This window comes from Nerophis ophidion, linkage group LG24, assembly GCF_033978795.1.
Source record: "Nerophis ophidion isolate RoL-2023_Sa linkage group LG24, RoL_Noph_v1.0, whole genome shotgun sequence".
In the NCBI taxonomy this organism is placed as follows: Eukaryota; Metazoa; Chordata; class Actinopteri; order Syngnathiformes; family Syngnathidae; genus Nerophis; species Nerophis ophidion.
In genome coordinates, this window is record NC_084634.1 from 38423956 (window position 1) to 38447684 (window position 23729).

Consider the following 23729-nt stretch of genomic DNA (forward strand, 5'->3'; position numbering starts at 1 on the left):
ATGGAAAGAGACGGGAGGGGTTATCTATTGTCATCCAAAACCTGCCCAAACTCGATCAAGGACCCGTCCAAGCCCGAGGCATTTTTTCTCTTTGTGTTAATGTGACGGACAACAATGGCTGTTTACATATCCCCCATTCCTTTAGAAACAGCTTTTGATATGTAAACAGGGAACATCCAAATAAAAGAGGACACGTGAACCTTTTCTTGTTGGAGCGTGGGTGACACTGTAAGATGTTACAGGTCGACACGTTTCTCCTCAAATTGAGCAAAATGGAATTTTGTCTCTGTCTATTTCCTTGTTTCTTGTCTTGTTTAATAGATGTCATTGATGTTTGAACCTGACAGCGTTCCTCTGTTTCAGTGCTATTTCCTGTGTTGCGTTCTTATTTTGTAAAGCCTGTTTCGGCAGTTTTTTGACTTTTCCTTACTGCTTTCTGGCGAGGTTTTAGGTCGCAGCTGGTCCTAATCAGTATTCAGTAGGCTTGTTCAGCACAGCATGTGAAAATTGGAGTTGGTCGGTTCATTGGTTGTTGGTTCGTGTTACGAGGTTCCCGGTTTGTGCTATTCCTTTAGCATCCCCGTTATTGATGCAATGTGCTGCATCTGCTTTTGTAATTATGACTTATTTCCTTTTTGTCAGATTTTTTTTGCACATGGCCATCTGTTCACATTTTAACCTAGTACGTTTTTACTTGCACATTGCCAGCTTCTGTGCGTCTCGGGGTCACAAAACGATGCCTAAACGTGACGTTAAGACATACTTGCCAACCTTGAGAGCTCCGAATTCGGGAGAGGTTTGAGTTAGGGCAGGCGGGGTTTGATCTTAGGGGGGGGGTGTATATTGTAGTGTCCCGAGAGAGTTATTGCTGCAAGGGGTTCTGGGTATTTGTTCTGTTGTGTTTATGTTGTGTTACAGTGCGGATGTTCTCCCAAAATCTGTTTGTCATTCTTGTTTGGTGTGGGTTCACAGTGTGGCGCATATTTGTAACACTGTTAAAGTTGTTTATACGGCCACCCTCAGTGTGACCTGTATGGCTGTTGACCAAGTATGCATGCATTCACTTGTGTGCGTGTTAAAGCTGCATTTATATATGTGGCTGGGCCAGCGCGCTGTTTGTATGGAGGAAAAGTGTACGTGACGACCAGGTGCTTTTAAGGCCCGCCCCCAATATTGTTGTCTGGGTGGAAATCGGGAGAAATTCGGGAGAATGGTTGCCCCGGGAGGGGAACTGAAATTCGGTAGTCTCCAGGGAAAATTGGGAGGATTGCCAAGTATGCATTAAGACTGTATCAAGAATAGATTTCTACCAGTAAATTTAAGGGAAAAACTGTATTATAGCTTAGTAAGTCCTTTTTTTTCTGAAGCTGCTACACCCTCTTAAAATCTATCATGCTGCCTGGATGGATAAGCCAGTTTTTGTTTAGCTCGGTTGGTAGAGCGGCCGTGCCAGCAACTTGAGGGTTGCAGGTTCCATTCCCGCATCTGCCATCCTAGTCACTGCCGTTGTGTCCTTGGGCAAGACACTTTACCCACCTGCCCCCGGTGCCACCCACACTGGTTTGAATGTAACTTAGATATTGGGTTTCACTATGTAAAGCGCTTTGAGTCACTAGAGAAAAAGCGCTATATAAATATAATTCACTTCACTTCACCGATTCCACGTGTCCTAAATCTTCATTATGAGTCATATCTTACGAGTGTTCCACTCACCGACTCCCGTTACGTTTTTCTACAGAAGTGGAAAGTCAGCCAGACGAAGATCCGCGTCATCTCCACGCTGGTCTTCATCCTGTTCGGCTGTCTCATCTTCGTGGCGCTGCCAGCTGTCATCTTCAAGCACATCGAGGGCTGGAGCACGCTGGAGTCCATCTACTTCGTGGTCATCACCCTCACCACCATCGGTTTTGGAGACTTTGTCGCCGGGGAAAAAGGTCCGTTGATTTTTCGTGGATTTTTTGTATTCGCCATATGCACTAAAATAGGACAAAAAGAGGAGGAAGTCTCAATATTGAGATTACTGTGCTGCTTCGTTGTCACCGTCTATTTCATAGTACTGTATTTTTCCGAGTATAAGTCGCTACGGAGTATAAGTCGCACCTGCCGAAAATGCATAATGACGAAGGAAAAAAACTTATTTCTTTGAATTGCCGCCGAGGCGCTAATTAATTTAAAACCTCTTCTCACTCCGCCGTTTACCAAAGGCATGCGGTAAAGGCAAGCATGCGCTAATTATTTTAAAACCTCTTCTCACTCCGGCGCTTACCAAAGGCATGCGGTAAATTTAGGCCTTCGCTTATAAATTTGAGTGTGATGTAAGGATACCATCATGCAGCTCCTTCTGATCAAAAGCATCGATAACTTGTTTATAGAAGTCTTCCTTATCTTTCTTCAGTTTTCAAAGTCTCTCTGTCTCGATGGAGATCTTCCTTTATTACCTCCTGCCTCGATTGAAAGTCCAGTTTAGAAAAGTGTTTTATTTTAGATATGTAATCCTCCATGTTAAAAGTGCAAGCGAGAGGGAAAAAAACACACGCTGCTCACTCTTGCTGGTAGGTGTGAAGCCATAGCGCGCTCTCGTTTGGGTTGCTCCCGATGTACAGACCGTTGCTATCAGTTAGCTTGGCTCCATACGTGTAGTGCGGGCGACGACTGAATTATCCTCGGACAACTCCCCCTCTCATTCTGCTCCATGGGTGATATCTTTATCCCACCACTGCCACCATGAAGTGTTATTGTATAAATAATACACTGGGTATTTATGACTGGAACATGCTTTATTTCAGCCCGGTTGTTTACATAGCCAGCATAAGAGTAGTGGTGTTACATCCTAAAAGGTCCGTCGTGCACCCCCCGCGTCATATCCGTTCCCAGCACATATCACGACACTTGTTGTCACTTCTTCTGCAGCCGAGAAGTCGCAAGAAGGATCACTAGCGCCCTTTACCACCCGGAGGTGGGAGTCATTTAATGACTCATTTTTGACACACGCAGCTACGGTATATTAATAAAACATAGCTGCTTACTGTTCTTTTTAGCATATTCAATAGCTTGGACCTTGAATCCTACTGAATAGCTCTTAATCTTCTTCCCTTTATGCGATTTCAAATTATTGAAATCAGCCTCCTCCATTTTGAAAATTATGACAGGTGAAGTGTCACTCGTGACGTGACAAGTTTGACCAAGCAGAAATTGTAGACATGCGCTAATAAAAATAATATTTTGCGAAACGAGTTTGATCCGGCGGTAATGCTAAGCATGTGCTAATTATTTTTCGAAATGAGTTTGACCCGGCAGTAATTTTAGGCAGGTGCATACTATATACACCCGGCGGCAATTCAAGGAAATACGGTAAGTCGCATTGGAGTATAAGTGGCATTTTTTGGGGAAATTTTATTTGAAAAAACCCAACACCAAGAATATACATTTGAAAGGCAATTTGAAATAAATAAAAAATAGTGAACAACAGGCTGAATCAGTGTAGGTTATATGAGGCATAAATAACCAACTGCTATGTAAACCTAACATATTATGGTAAGAGTCATTCAAATAACTATAACATATAGAACATGCTATACCTTTAAAAAAAACTATCTGTCACTCCTAATCCATAAATCCCATGAAATCTTATACGTCTATTCAAGGGGTCGGATACCTAAAATGATATTGGACCAAAAATTTAAAAAAAAAAAATGTCTGGAGCCGCAAAAAATTAAAAGCCATATTACATACAGATAGTGTGTCATGAGATATAAATTGAATTATGAGGACTTAAAGGAAACTAAATGAGCTCAAATATACCAACAAATGAGGCATAATGATGCTATGTGTACATACAGCTAGCCTAAATAGCATGTTAGCATCGGTTAGCTTGCAGTCATGCAGTCACCAAATATGTCTGATTAGCACTCCACACAAGTCAATAACATCAACAAAACTCACCTTTGTGCATTCATGCACAACGTTAAAAGTTGGGTGGACAAAATGAGACGGAAAAAGAAGTGGCATAAAATATGTCCTCGAAAGTCGGAGAAAGTTATACATGTAAACAAACTAGGGTGAGTTCAAGGACCGCCAAAATTAGTAGGACAAAACGGCGCTTGCCAAATACTCGAATCAGTGAAGCATGTTTAATACAAACAGTGTGCTTTATAACAATTAGGGAGGTTTGTGTCATGTTTGTCCTCCTACAGAAACCATATTAAAACAAAAAAATTGTTTTTTCCCCTCATCTTTTTCCATTTTCCAAACATTTTTGAAAAAGCTCCAGAGAGCTACCAGGGCAGTGCAATGCGGCTCTAGAGCCAAGGGTTGCCGACACCTGGTCTAGTCTCTTACGTGAATGATCTAAATAATAATATTTTATATTTTACGGTAATGTGTTATTAATTTCACACATAAGTCGCTCCTGAGTATAAGTCGCACCCCCGGCCAAACTATGAAAAAAACTGTGACTTGTAGTCCGAAAAATATGGTAGATCCTTTCATGGGTTCAAAAATTCCATCTTCATCCTTAGACTTGGACAAACTTGAATGATCCACAAGGGAAATTTGTTCCACACGGTAGCTCAGTTACAAAGGATGGAAAAGATGGAAAGGACAATGCAGGTACAAAATAGAATACAATATAAAATAAAATATATTTACATGATATATGTATAGGGGTCACCAATGTGGTGCCGCGGGCACCAGGTCGCCCGTAAGGACCAGATGAGTCGGCCGCTGGGCTGTTTCTAAAAATAGCTCAAATAGCAGCACTTACCAGGGAGCTGCCTCTATTTTTTAAATTTCATTTATTTACGAGCAAGCTGGTCTCACTTTGCTCGACATTTTTAATTCTAAGAGAGACAAAACTCAAATAGAATTTGAAAATCGAAGAAAATATTTTAAAGACTTGGTCTTCACTTGTTTAAATAAATTCATTTATTTTTTTACTTTGCTTCTTATAACTTTCAGGAAGACAATTTTAGAGAAAAAATACAACCTTAAAAATTATTTTAGGATTTTTTTCCTGACAATTTAAATCAATATTCAGGTAAAAAAAATAATTTAATTGTAAAGAATAATAAATACATTTTAATTTAATTCATTTTAGCTCTTGTTTTTTTCGACGAAGAATATTTGTTAAATATTTCTTCAAACTTATGATTTAAAATTAAAAAAAATATTTTGGCAAATCTAGAAAATCTGTAGAATCAAATTTAAGACTTATTTCAAAAGCTTTTGAATTTCTTTTAAAATTTTTGTTCTGGAAAATCTAGAAGAAATAATGATTTGTCTTTGTTAGAAATATAGCTCGGTCCAATTTGTTATATATTCTAACAAAGTGCAGATTGGATTTTAACCTATTTAAAACATGTCATCAAAATTCTAAAATTAATCTTAATCAGGAAAAATTACTGAAGATGTCCCATTAAATATTTTTTAAATTTTTTCAAAAAGATTCGAATTAGCTAGTTTTTCTCTTCTTTTTTTCGGCTGAATTTTGAATTTTAAAGAGTCAAAATTGAAGATAAACTATGTTTCAAAATTGAATTTTCATTTTTTACCTGTTTTCTCTTCTTTTAAACCGTTCAAGTGGTTTTTTTTCATCATTTATTCTCTACAAAAAACCTTCCGTAAAAGGAAAAAAAATGTGCGACGGAATGACAGACAGAAATACAATTTATTTAAGTGTGTATCAAACTGGTAGCCCTTTGCATTAATCAGTACCCAAGAAGTAGCTCTTGCTTTCAAAAAGGTCGGTGACCCCTGGTCTAGGATATATACTGATATATTATATGATCATATAATGTAGAATATTACAGTATATGTAACAGCTGCAGCATCAACTACAGCAGGGGTAAGGAACCTATGGCTCGAGAGCCAGATGTGGCTCTTTTGATGACTGCATCTGGCTCTCAGATACATCTTAGCTGACATTGCTTAATACTATAAATAATGAATAATTCCACTGGCAATCACAGCTTTAAAAATAGTGAAGTGACTTATATTTATATAGCGCTTTTCTCTAGTGACTCAAAGCGCTTTACATAGTGAAAGCAAATATCTAAGTTCCATTTAAAACAGTGTGGGTGGCACTGGGAGCAGGTGGGTAAAGTGTCTTGCCCAAGGACACAACGGCAGTGACTAGGATGGCTGAAGAGGGAATCGAACCTGGAACCCTCAAGTTGCTGGCACGGCCACTCTCCCAACCGAGCTACGCCGCCCCCCCACATTCTAAAACAATTCATCGAAAAAGGCCTGAGAATGTGGATATACGTTCGCATTGCACTAATTCAGCGAAAGAAACAACGGGGGAAAAATAAACGAGGAACTAAAACAATTTATTTAAAAAATCTCCGAACAATGGTTGGGTTAGCATGTCACGATGACATTACACACGGCGCTCAAAACTCTGTCAAAATGTTTATAGTAGGACTTTGGTAAGCTATGATGGATTGTAGGCACATCAAACATAGGAGTATTTTTATGGTGTGTGTGTATAAGGACAGCAAAATGTCACCTATTAGCAGACATACAGTATTATCTGGGGTTTTGTTTCACAATATTATGCAAAACCAACTTTTTTAACCTTCTGGTACCTGCTGATCTGTATTTGGGATCTGCATAAGTCATGAAAATGTAGTCGATAAGTCTCTTCTTTTTCTCTTTCTTCTTGTTATGGGACATTCATCCTCCGCTGTTCTAATATAAAGTAGTTTAAAGTTCTTTCTCATATCTGTCAGTAAACTCGCCATGAAAGCACTAAAACATACCGGTGTAGTGAGTTGACATTATTCACCCAAGGAACTTTAGTTATTAGAAAATTCCAGTCGGACGGTTTTTCACGGGACACCTTGTTGTTGTTTCCGGATGAGGAGATGCTGCGCCGTTATTGATTGAAGTCTAAATGTCATTAAAACAGTTAGCGCCATCTTTCGACACTTCTTCCACTCCCGTCCTTGCACGCTACACCGCTACAACAATGATGACGAGGAGAAGACGCTGCCTTATAACCCGGTGCGCCTAATGTACGGAATAATTCTGGTTGTGCTTACTGACCTCAAAGCAATTTTATTTGGTATGTGGTGTAATGATAAGTGTGACCAGTAGATGGCAGTCACACATAAGAGATATGTGTAGACTGCAATATGATGGCAGTAAACAACACCAAAACTTTTAATGTTCCATTGAGAATATAGAACATTACATACGGCGCTCAAAAATGTATCAAAATGTTTTAGTGCGACTTTGGTAAGCTATGAAGCCACACCGCTTGATGGATTGTACTGTGCTTCAACATACCAGTATTATTATGGTGTGTGTATAAGGTAAGACGTATTATCTGCCGTTTTTTTATGCAATATTATGCAAAATAATGTAGACCACAAGGAAGTGTTTTCAATTTAGAAAAAAATTATAATAATATGACCCATTTAATGCGCCCTATAATCCGGGGAGCCTTTTGTATGAAAAAAGACCTGAATAGACCCTTTTTTTGTTTTGATTGAAACTTGTATTAGTAGATTGCACAGTACAGTACATATTCCGTACAATTGACCACTAAATGCTAACACCCCAGTAAGTTTTTCAACTTGTTTAAGTCGGGGTCCACGTTAATCAATCCCAGCTTAGACCAATTTTTACCTGCATCTCATACCCGTCAGCGATCCTGTTCTGTCTCCCTGTAATGTTGGATCTTGCTCTGTCTCCCACTAATGTCTGATCCTGTTCCCTCTCCCTGTAATGTCTGATCCTTTTCCATCTCCTTGTAATGTATGATGCTGTTCCGTCTCCTTGTAATGTTTGATGCTGTTCTGTTTCCCCGAATGTTTGATCCTGTTCTGTCTCCCTGTAATGTTTGATCCTGTTCTCTTTGTAATGTTTGATCCTGTTCCGTTTCCCTGTAAAGTATGATGCTGTTCCGTTTCCCCTAATGTTTGATCCTGTTCTCTTTGTAATGTTTGATCCTGTTCTCTTTGTAATGTTTGATCCTGTTCTCTTTGTAATTTTTGATCCTGTTCCGTCTCCCCGTAATGTTTGATCCTGTTCCGTCTCCCCGTAATGTTTGATCCTGTTCCGTCACCCTATAATGTTTGATCCTGTTCCGTCTCCCTGTAATGTTTGATCCTGTTCCGTCTCCCTGTAATGTTTGATCCTGTTCAGTCTCCCTGTAATGTTGATCCTGTTCAGTCTCCCTGTAATGTTGATCCTGTTCAGTCTCCCTGTAATGTTTGAACCTGTTCATTTTCTTTGTAATGTTTGATCATGTTCCGTCTCCCTGTAATGTTTGATCCTGTTCTGTCTATTTGTAATGTTTGATCCTGTTCCGTCTCCCTGTAATGTTTGATCTTGCTGTCTCCCTGTAATGTTGGATCCTGTTCCGTCTCACTGTAATGTCTGATCCTGTTCCGTCTCCCTGTAATGTTTGAACCTGTTCTGTCCCCCTGAATGTTTGATCCTGTTCTGTCTTCCTGTAATGTTTGATCCTGTTCTGTCTCCCTGTAATGTCTGATCCTGTTCTGTCTCCCTGTAATGTCTGATCCTGTTCAGTCTCCCTGGAATGTTTGATCCTGTTCTGTCTCCCTGTAATGTTTGATCCTGTTCTGTCTCCCTGTAATGTTTGATCCTGTTCCGTCTCCCTGTCATGTTTGATCTTGCTGTCTCCCTGTAATGTTTGATCCTGTTCCGTCTCACTGTAATGTCTGATCCTGTTCCGTCTCCCTGTAATGTTTGAACCTGTTCTGTCCCCCTGAATGTTTGATCCTGTTCTGTCTTCCTGTAATGTTTGATCCTGTTCTGTCTCCCTGTAATGTCTGATCCTGTTCAGTCTCCCTGTAATGTTTGTTCCTGCTCTGTCTCCTTGTAATGTTTGATCCTGTTCTGTTTCCTGGAATGTTTGATCCTGTTCTGTCCCCCTGTAATGTTTGATCCTGTTCTGTCTCCCTGTAATGTTTGATCCTGTTCCGTCTCCCTGTCATGTTTGATCTTGTTCTGTTTCCTGGAATGTTTGATCCTGTTCTGTCTCCCTGTAATTTTTGATCCTTTTTCTGTCTCCCTGTAATTTTTGATCCTGTTCCGTCTCCCTGTAATGTTTGATCCTGTTCTGTCTCCCTGTAATGATTGATCCTGTTCTGTCTGCCTGTATTGTTTGATCCTGTTCTGTCTCCCTGAATGTTTGATCCTGTTCTGTCTCCCTGAATGTTTGATCCTGTTCTGTCTTCCTGTAATGTTTGATCCTGTTCAGTCTCCCTGTAATGTCTGATCCTGTTCAGTCTCCCTGTAATGTTTCCGTTCTGTCTCCTTGTAATGTTTGATCCTGTTCTGTTTCCTCGAATGTTTGATACTGTTCTGTCTCCCTGTAATGTTTGATCCTGTTCAGTCTCTTTGTAATGTTTGATCCTGTTCTGTCTCCCTGTAATGTTTGATCCTGTTCTGTCTCCCTGTAATGTTTGATCCTGTTCTGTCTCCCTGTAATGTTTGATCCTGTTCAGTCTCCCTGTAATGTTTGAACCTGTTCTGTCTCCCTGTAATGTTTGGTCCTGTTCTGTCTCCCTGTAATGTTTGATACTGTTCTGTTTCCCCGAATGTTTGGTCCTGTTCTGTCTCCCTGTAATGTTTGATCCTGTTCTGTCTCTTTGTAATGTTTGATCCTGTTCTGTCTCTTTGTAATGTTTGATCCTGTTCTGTCTCCCTGTAATGTTTGATCCTGTTCTGTCTCCCAGTAATGTTTGATCCTGTTCTGTCTCCCAGTAATGTTTGTCTGATCTTGAATGGGATTGTGCTGAAAATTTTAATTTTCCCTCAGGGATTGATAAAGTAATTCTGATTCTGATAATTGGCAGTGCGCCCTATAACCCGGTGCGCCCTATGGTCCGGAAAATACGGTAGTTTAATGTTACAAAATGTTTCCCATCCATAAAATTATACAAAAATGCAACTATTTCTCAGTGAATAACTTTTGCTGTTTGGGTTTTTCCCCACTCGGTAGTTGTGACTACCAAATCATTGCAAAGCTCACTTTCCAATGATTTCCTAATGATTATTGATTAGAGGGCAGGCAGCATCTGTGCGAACACGGACAGTTGGAAGTAAACTAATCAGGGCGTTATGCTCCCTTCTAACTAAACATGGAGTCGGTCGCTTTGGGATACATTAAATCTCGACCTTTGCGTCATTGTCGGTGAGTCACTCCAGTGGCCGACGTCTTAATGGACGGATAATCAGAGCTGTTTAAACGAAACACGGACTTACGTCTGGTGTGCTGTGATTCTGCAGGTGGGTCGGAGAGTCCAGAGTACCTGAAGTACTACAAGCCTGTGGTGTGGTTCTGGATCCTGGTGGGCCTGGCCTATTTCGCCGCCGTCCTCAGCATGATCGGAGACTGGTTTCGAGTCATCTCCAAGAAAACTAAAGAGGAGGTAGGGGGGAAAAAACGGACTTTGCTAATAAATGGATGGTCGTAAATAGCCACAATGTATCCCACCGGCGGTCTACACTTACAATTGTTCAACAACACAATCAGGTTTTAATGACATCATCTGTCAAAACTCAAAAATATTGACATTTTAAGTACTGTACTGTTACGAACAAATACCATTAAAACATTCAACTGACCTGTGGGGCTCGGTTGGTGGAGCGGCCGTGCCAGCAACTTGAGGGTTCCAGGTTCGATCCCCGCTTCCGCCGTCCTCCTCACTTTACCCACCCACACTGCTTTAAACGTAACGGGTTTCACTATGTAAAGCGTTTTAAGTCACTGGAGAAAAGCGCTATATAAAAATAAATCACTTCACTTGGTATGACTATTTCTCCTATATTACTTTTTCTTTGCAAACATTTTATTTCTATACATTTTACTACAGTCGTCCCTGGTTTGTCGCTGTTAACTGGTATATGACATAAATTTACGCCAATCGTTAATTTTGAATCAAATATTTTCATAGCTACAGCATAAAAAAAGCTGTTGACTACCTTCTAAATAGGTTTTTCAACATTGTGAGAGCCCTCTGGAGAGGAAATAAAACCCTATAATCACCTTTACGCTCTTTTAATCCGATATACAGTAGTAATACTGCCTGAGGCTGAGCCAATCAGTAGTCACGATACTGAATAGCACACTATGATTGGTTTAGTCTCCTCTTGAGGCCATTACATCTGTACTATTGATGTTCTTAGTTCTTTTAGCTATTTTATGCTTGAAAATATTTAAGACTCAAATTGTAGAAGATGCTTTAGTATATATATATATATATATATATATATATATATATATATAAATCCATTTTCTTCCGCTTATCCGAGGTCGGGTCGCAGGGGCAGCAGCCTAAGCAGAGTAGCCCAGACTTCCCTCTCCCCAGCTACTTCGTCCAGCTCCTCCCGGGGGATCCCGAGGCGTTCCATGGCCAGCCGGGAGACATAGTCTTCCCAACGTGTCTCGGGTCTTTCCCGTGGCCTCCTGCCGGTCGGACGTGCCCTAAACACCTCTCTAGGTAGGCGTTGACCAGATGCCCGAACCACCTCATCTGGCTCCTCTCCATGTGAAGGAGCAGCGGCTTTACTTTGAGTTCCTCCCGGATGACAGAGATTCTCACCCTATCTCTAAGGGAGAGACCCGCCACCCGGCGGAGGAAACTCATTTGGGCCGCTTGTACCCGTGATCTAGTCCTTTCAGTCATAACCCAAAGCTCATGATCATAGGGGACAATGGGAACGTAGATCGAGCGGTAAATTGAGAGCTTTGCCTTCCGGCTCAGCTCCTTCTTCACCACAACGGATCGATACAGCATCCGCATTACTGAAGACGCCGCACCGATCCGCCTGTCGATCTCACCATCCACTCTTCCCCCACTCGTGATCAAGACGACTAATTACATGAACTCCTCCACTTGGGGCAAGATCTCCTCCCCAACTCGGAGATGGCACTCCACCCTTTTGCGGGCGGGAACCATGGACTCGGACTTGGAGGTGCTGATTCTCATCCCGGTCGCTTCACACTCGGCTGCGAACCGATCCAGTGAGAGCTGAAGATCCTAGCCAGATGAAGCCATCAGGACCACATCACAAAAAGCAGAGACCTAATCCTGCAGCCACCAAACCGGATCCCCTCAACACCTTGACTGCGCCTAGAAATTCTGTCCATAAAAGTTATGAACAGAATCGGTGACAAAGGGCAGCCTTGGCGGAGTCCAACCCTCACTGGAAACGTGTCCGACTTACTGCCGGCAATGCGGACCAAGTTCTGACACTGATCATACAGGGAGTTTAGGGTCAGTATATTTATATACCGTATTTCCTTAAATTGCCGCCGGATATATAGTATGCGCCTGCCTTGAATTACTGCCGCGTCAAGTTCGCTTTGCAAAATAATTAGCACATGCTTAGTATTTCCGCCGGGTCAAACTCGTTTCGCCAAATAATTAGCATAGGCCTAGAATTTCCGCCGGGTCAAACTCGTCATGTCACGAGTGACACTTCCCCTGTCATCATTTTCAAAATGGAGGAGGCTTATTTCAATACTGGTAATTTGAAATCGCATAAAGGGAAGAAGATTAAGAGCTATTTAGTAGGATTTAAAGTCCAAGATATTGTATGCTAAAAAGAACAGTAAGCAGCTATGTTTTATTAATATACTTGTGTAGCCGACGGTCCGACAGACAGGCAGGGCACACTGGACAGCCCAAGATGGCGGCGAGGAGACAGCGAGCGAGCGGAGAGGAGTAGCGGAAGAACGACCTGGACTGAGGTTTTATTGAAAAATGAACAAAGTTAAACTGCTCAAGCCATGTCCTTCCTTGGTGGTCCTGGGAACCCACAAGACGACGGCTTGAGACCGTCACAATACCGTAGCTGAGTCATTAAATGACTCCCGCCTCCTGGTGATAGAGGGCGCTAGTGATCCTTCTTGCGACTACTCGGCTGCAGAAGAAGTGAAATGAGTGACGTGATATGTGCTGTAGGAGGTACAGTAATAAAGGAAGATCTCCATCGAGACAGAGACTTTTAAAACTGAAGAAAGATAAGGAAGACTTCCATAAACAAGTTATCGATGCTTTTGATCAGAAGGAGCTGGCATGGACTATATTTATAAGTAAAGGTAAGACCATAGTGACGTTTTTTTAATTAAATGTGCTTTTCATGATGGTATCCTTACATCACACGCAAATGTTTACTGCATGCATTTGGTAAGTGCCGGAGTGAGAAGAGGTTTTTAAAATAATTAGCGCATGCTTAATTTTACAGCATGCCTTTGGTAAGTGCCGGAGTGAGAAGAGGTTTTTAATTAATTAGCGCCCCGGCGGCAATTCAAGGAAATACGGTATATTAGTGGAGGTTTCTGTGGTTTGTCCGTTATACCGTGCTCAGTACGGGGGTAGAGCGGAATATACGTTAGGTCAGGAAAAAACAGTGTAAACTTCCTGGATGTAACAACACATACCGGCCATTTACCAAACCCGACACCACATTACAATATGTACACCATGACAGCAACCGCCCGCCTGTCACAACCGGGAACATCTCAGAGGAGACTGTCAGCCCTGTCATCAGTCAGGGAATCATTCAACCAAGCAACACCTCCGTAGCAAAAAGCACTCAAGGAAAGTGGATACCAATACACCCTTCATCACGACCCACCAGCAACTGAAATGAGAAAAACCAGGAAACGGGACAATATACTTTGGTATAACCCCCCCCATTCAGCAAAAATGTCAGCATGAATATCGGACACAAATTTCTTGCAATGATTGCCAAGCACTTCCCCAAAAAACATAGTCGTACTCAGGAAGATATTCAACAGTAATCACCTTGACAGCTACAGCTGCATACAAACCATTGACTCACACAACAAAAAGATTCCGAGCACACACAGACAAGCAACAGTTAACGACTTTAACTCCATAGACAGCTGCAATTGCTGACAAAGCCTGAACTGCCTACTTAACAGAAACTGTTTAAAAACATCAGTTGTTTACCAAGCCAGCATCACCCGCAAGGACAAGCCTGGGCAATTATTTACACCCGGGGGCCAAATTTAGAGAAAATTTTGTGTCTAGGAACCCTAATACAAAACCTCACAATAATTTCTGATTGAAGGTTAAAAACGTTATGACAGACCGCCTTAAAAAACAGAATTGAATTTAAAATGTTCTACTGAAAGAGACACCCAGAAAGTACATGACAATAATGTGGGATTTACGTTATTAACTATGAAGGATAAAACACTGAATATTTACAATATAGCGTATATATATATTTGGGGCGGCATAGCTCGGTTGGTAGAGTGGCTGTGCCAGCAACTTGAGGGTTGCAGGTTCGATTCCCGCTTGTGCCATCCTAGTTACTGCTGTTGTGTCCTTGGGCAAGACGCTTTACCCACCTGCTCCCAGTGCCACCCACACTGGTTTAAATGTAACTTAGATATTGGGTGTCACTCTGTAAAGCGCTGTGAGTCACTTGAGAAAAGCCCTATATAAATATAATTCACTTCACTACAACATATGAATGTCACACCCCCTCTCCATCCACATACTGTATTTTACAATCAAGCGAAACGCAACAAAAATGCAACTAACAGTAAAATATGAACGCGAAGGGTAAAAACCATAGTAACGAATTAGTTGACCCTAGTAACCAATTAGTTGACCATAGTAACTAATTAGTTGACCATATTAACTAATTAGATGACCATAGTAACTAATTAGACAACCTTGGTAACTAATTAAACAACCATAGTAACTAATTAGTTGACCACAGTAACTATTTAGACGACCATAGTAACTAATTATTTCACCATAGTAACTAATTAGATAACCATGGTGACTAATTAGACGACCATAGTAACTAATTAGATGACCATAGTAACTAATTAGATAACCATGGTGACTAATTAGACGACCATAGTAACTAATTAGATGACCATAGTAAATAATTTGATGACCATATTAACTAATTAGATTGACCATAGTAACTAATTACACAACCATAGTAACTAATTAGACGACCATGGTAACTAATTAAACAACCATAGTAACTAATTAGTTGACCACAGTAACTATTTAGACGACCATAGTAACTAATTATGTCACCATAGTAACTAATTAGATAACCATGGTGACTAATTAGACGACCATAGTAACTAATTAGATGACCATAGTAAATAATTTGATGACCATAGTAACTAATTAGATGACCATAGTAACTAATTAGACGACCATAGTAACTAATTAGATGACCATAGTAACTAATTAGATGACCATAGTAACTAATTAGATGACCATAGTAACTAATTAGATGACCACAGTAACTAGTATATCATGCAAAAGCCCAGATTCCAACGATTGAAATGCTTAGTATAGTTGAAGACTTACGGCCGTTAGAAAACATGAGTGCACATCATAATGGCAGCTACACTTTCCATCCTAAAGATCTAAAAAAATATTTGGGAATGTCCGGCGGGCCAGATTGAAACGCTTAAACGGGCCGCATGTGGCCCCCGGGCCTTCATTTGCCCAGGTGTGCACAAGGACATCTCAAACATAGAGACAGAAAACACCTTTAAAACCCGTTATAACAACCACACAGCATCATTCCGTAGGCCCCAACTCAGGAAGTCCACAGAACTGAGCAAACACACGTGGACTCTTAAAGACAATAATATTCATTACAACAGTACAACTAAAATATGTAACTGAAAGAAAATTGTTTATTATATACAACCCCAGCATGTCCACATTAAACAAATGCAACAAACTGGTCATCATTCCGCAACGTTTTCAACAAGAAACTCCGCGGGAAATTTAAAATTGCAATTTAGTCAACTAAACCGGCCGTATTGGCATGTGTTGCAATGTTAATATTTCATCATTGATATATAAACTATCAGACTGTGTGGTCGATAGTAGTGGCTTTCAGTAGGCCTTTAAAAGCCACTATTTTTCACATACATGAGGCATAATAATGTGTTCATTCCACAACTGTATGCATCGTTATCGGTAATTAAGAATTGGAAAATATCGAATATCGGCAAAAAAGCCATTATTGGACATCTCTAATAATATATCAAGGTAAAAGTCAATTCGTAATACGAAGAGATTTCTCGTAATGTGACAACGTAACATTCCCTAACTCATCCCAGTCTGACTGTCAATCATCACAGCTGTCACAAACACACAAATTAATCTGAACTGTGTTTTATTCATGCAAGAAGGTCCAAGTTGCCAGATGGTGTGCAGTTATTCCATAACGTTGCTTTTTAGTTGCACGTTGGAGGAGCCTTTGTCGACGTGTGCCTTTCCCTCACCGGATAAACAGAATAATCATCCGTCAGCTTCATTATTCAATTGCATGTAAACTGGTTAGAGAGCGCACACGCCGGCTCCCTCTTGCATCAACCATAGACACGTGTTGTCTTAATGGACTTATTTTACTCTCTACACTACAAGCCACTGGGAAAAGAGCAGACAATTAGGGTGGAGTACAGCACATACTGGGAATACTGCAGGGACTTAAAAGATTTGCAAGATGGGCAAACAGACTGTGGAAGTGAGAAAGAGGAGGCGGAAGTGCACTGTTGTGAGTGTGTGTGTGTGTGTGTGTGTTCGTGTGTGTGTGTTACAGAGAAACATACGTTCTCGCTTAAATGCACTGCAGCTTTAACCAAGCACGCACTTCACAGCCTCATGAATAAACAAACAGCCCAGAGAGACCCGATGCAAGGTGACAATCAATATTGTTGTTTTTTTTCTCCCACCCATCCCTGTCAGGGACTATCATATCAAATGCAGCCATGGATGCGATAATCCATCCATTTTCTACCGCGGGGGGTTGCCGGAGCCTATTTCGGCTCTATTCGGGCGGAAGGCGGGGTACAGCCTGTACAAGTCCCCACCTCATCACAGGGCCATCACAGATAGACAGACAACATTCACACACTAGGGACCATTTAGTGTTGCCAATCAACTTATCCCCAGGTGCATGTCTTTGGAGGTGGGAGGGGCCTATCCACAGGTGCAGGTCTTTGGAGGTGGGAGGGGCCTATCCCCAGGTGCATGTCTTTGGAGGTGGGAGGGGCCTATCCCCAGGTGCATGTCTTTGGAGGTGGGAGGGGCTTATCCCCAGGTGCATGTCTTTGGAGGTGGGAGGGGCCTATCCCCAGTTGCATGTCTTTGGAGGTGGGAAGGGCCTATCCCCAGGTGCATGTCTTTGGAGGTGGGAGGGGCCTATCCCCAGTTGCATGTCTTTGGAGGTGGGAGGAAGCCGGAGGGAACCCACGCATTCACGGGGAAAACATGCAAACTCCACACAGAAATATCCCGAGCCCGGAACTGAACTCAGGACCTTTGTATTGTGAGGCACATGCACTAACCCCTGTTTTCACCGTGCTGCCGAGTACCTTTCATTCTGAGTCAGGAGTCTTAACCCCTGGTCTATCCTGGGTCTTCAAAGCCAATACAGTACATTTAATATATTTGTTTAACCTTTCAGGCTACCCTCAAGTTTGGTCTCAAGGACCCAGAAGGGTCTCAGTCATAATAATAATTTAAAAAAAAAGAATGTTATTAATTGTCCATCCATCCATTTTCTACCGGTTGTTCTCTTTGGGATCGCTGTAGCCTATCTCGGCTCCATTTGGGCGGAAGGTGGTGTACACCCTGGACAAGTCACCACCTCATCACAGGACCAACACAAATATACAGACAACATTCACACACTAGGGACCATTTAGTGTTGCCAATCAACCTATCCCCAGGTGCAGGTCTTTGGAGGTGGGAGGGAACTATCCCCAGGTGCATGTCTTTGGAGGCGGGAGGGGCCTATCCCCAGGTGCATGTCTTTGGAGGCGGGAGGGGCCTATCCCCAGGTGCATGTCTTTGGAGGTGGGAGGGGCCTATCCCCAGGTGCATGTCTTTGGAGGTGGGAGGGGCTTATCCCCAGGTGCATGTATTTGGAGGTGGGGGGGGCCTATCCCCAGGTGCATGTCTTTGGAGGTGGGAGGAAGCCGGAGGGAACCCGCGCATTCACGGGGAGAACATGCAAACTCCACACCACAGAAATATCCCGAGCCCGGAATTGAACTAAGGACCTTTGTATTGTGAGCCACATGCACTAACCCCTGTTTTCACCGTGCTGCCGAGTACCTTTCATTCTGAGTCAGGAGTCTTAACCCCTGGTCTATCCTGGGTCTTCAAAGCCAATACAGTACATTTAATATATTTGTTTAACCTTTCAGGCTACCCTCAAGTTTGGTCTCAGGGACCCAGAAGGGTCTCAGTCATAATACTAATTAAAAAAAAAAAAGAATCTTATTAATTGTCCATCCATCCATTTTCTACCGCTTATTCTCTTTGGGGTCGCTGTAGCCTATCTCGGGAATAACATGCAAACTCCACACAGAAAGATCCCGAGCGCAGGGCGACAGCGGCGATGACCTTTGCTCCTGCAAGCGCGCTGGCCACATCTCCCCCTCCCGACACACTGCTATAAGGTAACTTCTTTGTATGACGTCATGCTAAATTCTTCAATCTGTCGCTCCAGGTCGGTGAGTTTCGCGCCCACGCCGCAGAGTGGACGGCGAACGTGTCTGCGGAGTTCAAAGAGACCCGGAGGAGACTCAGCGTGGACATCTATGACAGGTTCCAACGCGCCGCGTCTATTAAGCGCAAACTGTCGTCCGAGCTCGGCATCAACGCCTCCATGAACCAGCAGATGACGCCGGGCAAGCGGACATTGTCGGCCAACCTGGGCGAGGACAGGGAGGCGTACGCCAACTTGACTCTCTCCCTCGGCCCCGTGCCGGGGGCCCTGACCAGGAACGGCAGCCTCTTCCTGAACGGCCTCAGCCCGGATTTTGCCGACAGGCGGGATATTGGAGTCAGTGACAACCCCAAATGAGGAACAAAAACAGTCCAACATTTGGATGCACGTTTTGTTTAGACTGAACTTTCAGGTTGTCTTCAACATAAATCCATCATGTCTGTGCCAACATGGTCATCACCGTCACCGTCTTCTCATTAGAATTTAGTAAGGAGTGATGAAAAATGACCAACGTCCTGAAAACGTCCTCCACAAAAATGGTGGACATGCTGCTATGCTATTTACATTGTTGATAGTCACATCCAAACTATGAATGAACACATAAATAACTGAAAACATGTTTCATATTTTAGTTTCTTCAAAATAGCCACCCTTTGTTCTGATAACTGTTTAGCACATTATAAGCATTCCAAGAGCTTCAAGAGGTACCTGAAATGGTTTTCATTTCAAGCCCATGAAGAGAATGCCAAGAGTGTGCAAAGCAGTAATCGGAGAAAAGGGTGGCTATTTTGAAGAAACTAGAATATAAAACATGTCAGTTATTTCACCTTTTTTATGTTAAGTACATAACTCCTCATGTGTTCATTCATAGTTTGCATGTGACAATCTACAATGTAAATAGTCATGAAAATAAGGAAAATGCATTGAAAAGAGAAGGGGTGACCTGTACTGTATATATTTCTAAAAACAATCCCCTAAATAGTCATTTTCAGCGAGACACAAAAACTTGTTTTTAGGAAAATAAAAATAAATACAGCTTTTGAGCATCGCCAGTGAGTTATAAGACAAAAACCTTCACAAGTAAGTATAAATAATAACACATTCAAACTGATCACTTTTGTGTTTTTAAAGATGAAATATAACAATGTTATCGCAGGAATTCTTACAGAGACAATATGGACTTGTTCCATTGGCAGTTTTTTTTTTTTTTTTTTGCTCATCACAAGCAAAAAAACTTGTATTAATTTTTAAAACTCTTTTTTTAGAAGGGCATTTTTTTTCCAGTGATCAGTCGATAAATATTTGGGTGCCAGTCAGACAACATCCTCCTACTTATTCCACAAACATGGCCGACACTTATTCCACAAACATGACCGACACTTATTCCACAGACATGACCGACACTTACTCCACAAACATGGCCGACACTTATTCCACAAACATGGCCGACACTTATTCCACAAACATGACCGACACTTATTCCACAGACATGACCGACACTTATTCCACAAACATGACCGACACTTATTCCACAGACATGACCGACACTTACTCCACAAACATGACCGACACTTATTCCACAAACATGGCCGACACTTATTCCACAAACATGACAGACACTTATTCCACAAACATGACCGACACTTACTCCACAAACATGGCTGACCCTTATTCCACAAACATGGCCGACACTTATTCCACAAACATGACCGACACTTACTCCACAAACATGGCTGACATGCTCTAATTTACTCCACAAACACTTATTCCACAAACATGGCCGACATGCTCCAATTTACTCCACAAACATGGCCGACATGCTCCTACTTATTCCACAAACATAGCCGACATGTTCCTATTTAATTCACAAACATGCTCCAATTAGACTCCACAAACGTGGCCGACATGCTCCTACTTATTTCCACAAACATGGCCGACATGCTCTAATTTACTCCACAAACATGGCCGACACTTATTCCACAAACATGGCCGACATGCTCCAATTTACTCCACAAACATGGCCGACATGCTCCTACTTATTCCACAAACATAGCCGACATGTTCCTACTTACTTCACAAACATGATCCAATTTACTCCACAAACATGGCCGACATGTTCCTACTTATTCCACAAACATGGCCGACATGCTCTTACTTCATAAACATGCTCCAATTTACTCCACAAACATGACCGACACTGGCCGACATGCTCCTACTTATTCCACAAACATGGCCGACATGCTCCAACCTATTCTACAAACATGGCCAACATGCTCCAACTTTCTCCACAAACATGGCCGACATGCTCCTACTTATTCCATAAACATGGCCGACAAGCTCCTACTTATTCCACAAACATGGCCGACATGATCCTACTTATTCCACAAACATGGCCGACATGCTCCGAATTATTCCACAAACATGCTCCAATTCACTCCACAAACATGGCCGACACGTTCCTACCTATTCCACAAAAATGGTCCCACTTACTTCACAAACATGCTCCAATTTACTCCAAACATGGCCGACATGCTCCAACTTATTCCACAAACTTGGCCGACATGCACCTACTTATTCCACAAACATGGCCGACATGCACCTACTTATTCCACAAACATGGCCGACATGCTCCTACTTATTCAAATATGCTCCAATTCACTCCACAAACAACCTACTTATTCCACAAACATGCTCCTACTTCACAAACATTCTCCAATTTACTCCAAACATGGCCGACATGCTCCTACCTATTCCACAAACATGGCCGACATGCACCTACTTATTCCACAAACATGGCCGACATGCACCTACTTATTCCACAAACATGGCCGACATGCACCTACTTACTCCACAAACATGGCCGACATACACCTACTTATTCCACAAACATGGCCGACATGCTCCTACTTATTCCACAAACATGGCCGACATGCTCCTACTTATTCCACAAACATGCTCCAACTTACTCCACAAACATGACTGACATGAAGTTAGTTTTTAGACAGACGTACAGTCCAGGTCAAAAGTTTGGCCACACCTCCTCTTTTCAAAGCGTTTTCCTTCTTTTCATGACTATTTAGACCAGGAAGGCCCTGCTCAAGATGGCGGCCGTGTTGACCTGCCTAACAAGGCTGCATGCAGCGCAGAGTGACAAGGTAGATTTTCAGTATAAATTATACTTTCTTAAAACATTATAGAGCAGGCTTGGGCAAATATTTTGACCTATGGGCCACATTTAGAGTAAAAATGTGTCTGGGGGCTGGTATATCTATTTTTAGGAACACTAATACAAAACCTCACAATAATGTCTGATTGAATGCTAAAAACGTTATGACAGACCACTTTAAAAAACGGAATGGAATTACATTTTTTTTCTATGAACGATAAAACACTGAATATTGACAACAAATATATATTGGTATATTTATTTTTACGACCAATATGTTGTTAGTCTGTGTTGGCCCGATTGTAGCTGAGATAGGCTCCAGCGCCCCCTGCTACCCCGAAGAGAGTAAGCGGTAGAAAATGAATAGATGGATGGACGGATAACACAAAACCTCACAATAATGTCTGATTGAATGCTAAAAAACACTGACAAGACTGCCTTAAAAAATGCAATGTAATTTTAAATGTTTCTATGAAGGCTAAAACACTGAATATTGACAAAATATGAACGTCACACCCGCTTTCGATTGACATATTTTACAATCAAGTGAAACGCAACAAAAATGCAACAAACAGTGAAATATGAACGCGAAGGGTACAACATAAACCCACTTACAATCTGATATTTGCTGAATTCCCCCCAGGGATCAATAAAGTACTTTCTATTCTATTTTGTATATCACTAAGCTTTAGAACTTTGTCGTGAAAATCTCCTCCCGCGTCTGTGGAAACGCTCCCCGCCCACACTGCTTGGTGCCTCTTCTGAGCTGCTGTGACTTAGACCAGTGGTCCCCAACCTTTTTGTAGCTGCGGACAGGTCAACGCTTGATAACTTGTCCCGCGGCCCGGGGGGGGATTCTTTTATTTTTTTTAGGGAGGTTTTTTGGGTTGGTGCACTAATTGTAAGGGTATCTTGTGTTTTTTATGTTAATTTAATAAAATTAAAAAGTAAAAAAATTAATACAAAATTATTCTGCAGCCTGGTACCAATCGAGTCACGGCACGAATTTTTGATAAATTAGATTTTGATAATTTTTTATTATATTTTTTTATTTTGGGGACCACTGACTTAGATGACCATAGTAACTAATTAGATGACCATAGTAACTAATTAGATGACCATAGTAACTAATTACATGACCATAGTAACTAATTACCTGACCATAGTAACTAATTAGATGACCATAGTAACTAATTACATGACCATAGTAACTAATTACATGACCATAGTAACTAAATACATGACCATAGTAACTAATTACATGACCATAGTAACTAATTACATGACCATAGTAACTAATTAGATGACCATAGTAACTAATTAGATGACCATAGTAACTAATTAGATGACCATAGTAACTAATTACATGACCATAGTAACTAATTATATGACCATAGTAACTAATTAGATGACCATAGTAACTAATTAGATGACCATCATAACTAATTAGATGACCACAGTAACTAATTAGATGACCATAGTAATTAAATGACCATGGTAACTAATTAGATGACCATAGTAACTAATTAGATGACCATAGTAACTAATTAGATGACCATAGTAACTAATTAGATGACCATAGTAACTAATTAGATGACCATAGTAACTAATTAGGTGACCATAGTAACTAGTTAGATTACCATAGTAACTAATTAGATGACCATAGTAACTAGTATATCATCCATAAGCGCAAATTCCAACCATTGAAAGACTTAGTATAGTTGAAGACTTCCGGTCATTATAAAACATGAGTACACATCATAATGGCAGCTACACTTTCCATCTTAAACATCTAAAAAAAAATATTTGGGAATGTCCGGCGGGCCAGATTGAAAAGCTCAATGGGCCGCATGTGGCCCCTGGGCCTTACTTTGCCCAGGTCTGTTCTAGAGGTACCGATGTAATGAGTTGTTTTCCCCGTTTCGCATGCATTTTAGGTGTTTGTGCGCATTTTGGACGTTTTTGCCCCTCGTCGGCCTCCATCAAAAAAGAACCCACTCCAAAAACATGGCTGCTGCGTAAACATGGAGTGCATTTTCTTTGATAA

General features: G+C 41.5%; 1 protein-coding gene across 1 annotated transcript in view; it reads left to right on the top strand.

Annotated features, from left to right (window-relative positions):
- Window positions 1-19062, top strand: part of LOC133542142 (potassium channel subfamily K member 2-like) — a 70353-nt gene extending 51291 nt beyond the window's left edge. The window contains exons 5-7 of the mRNA XM_061886005.1: window positions 1739-1934; window positions 10261-10403; window positions 18517-19062. Coding sequence (XP_061741989.1) covers window positions 1739-1934; window positions 10261-10403; window positions 18517-18873 — 696 coding nt within the window. The 3' untranslated portion in view covers window positions 18874-19062. The remainder of the gene's footprint in view (window positions 1-1738; window positions 1935-10260; window positions 10404-18516) is intronic.
- The last annotated feature ends 4667 nt before the right edge of the window (window positions 19063-23729 follow it).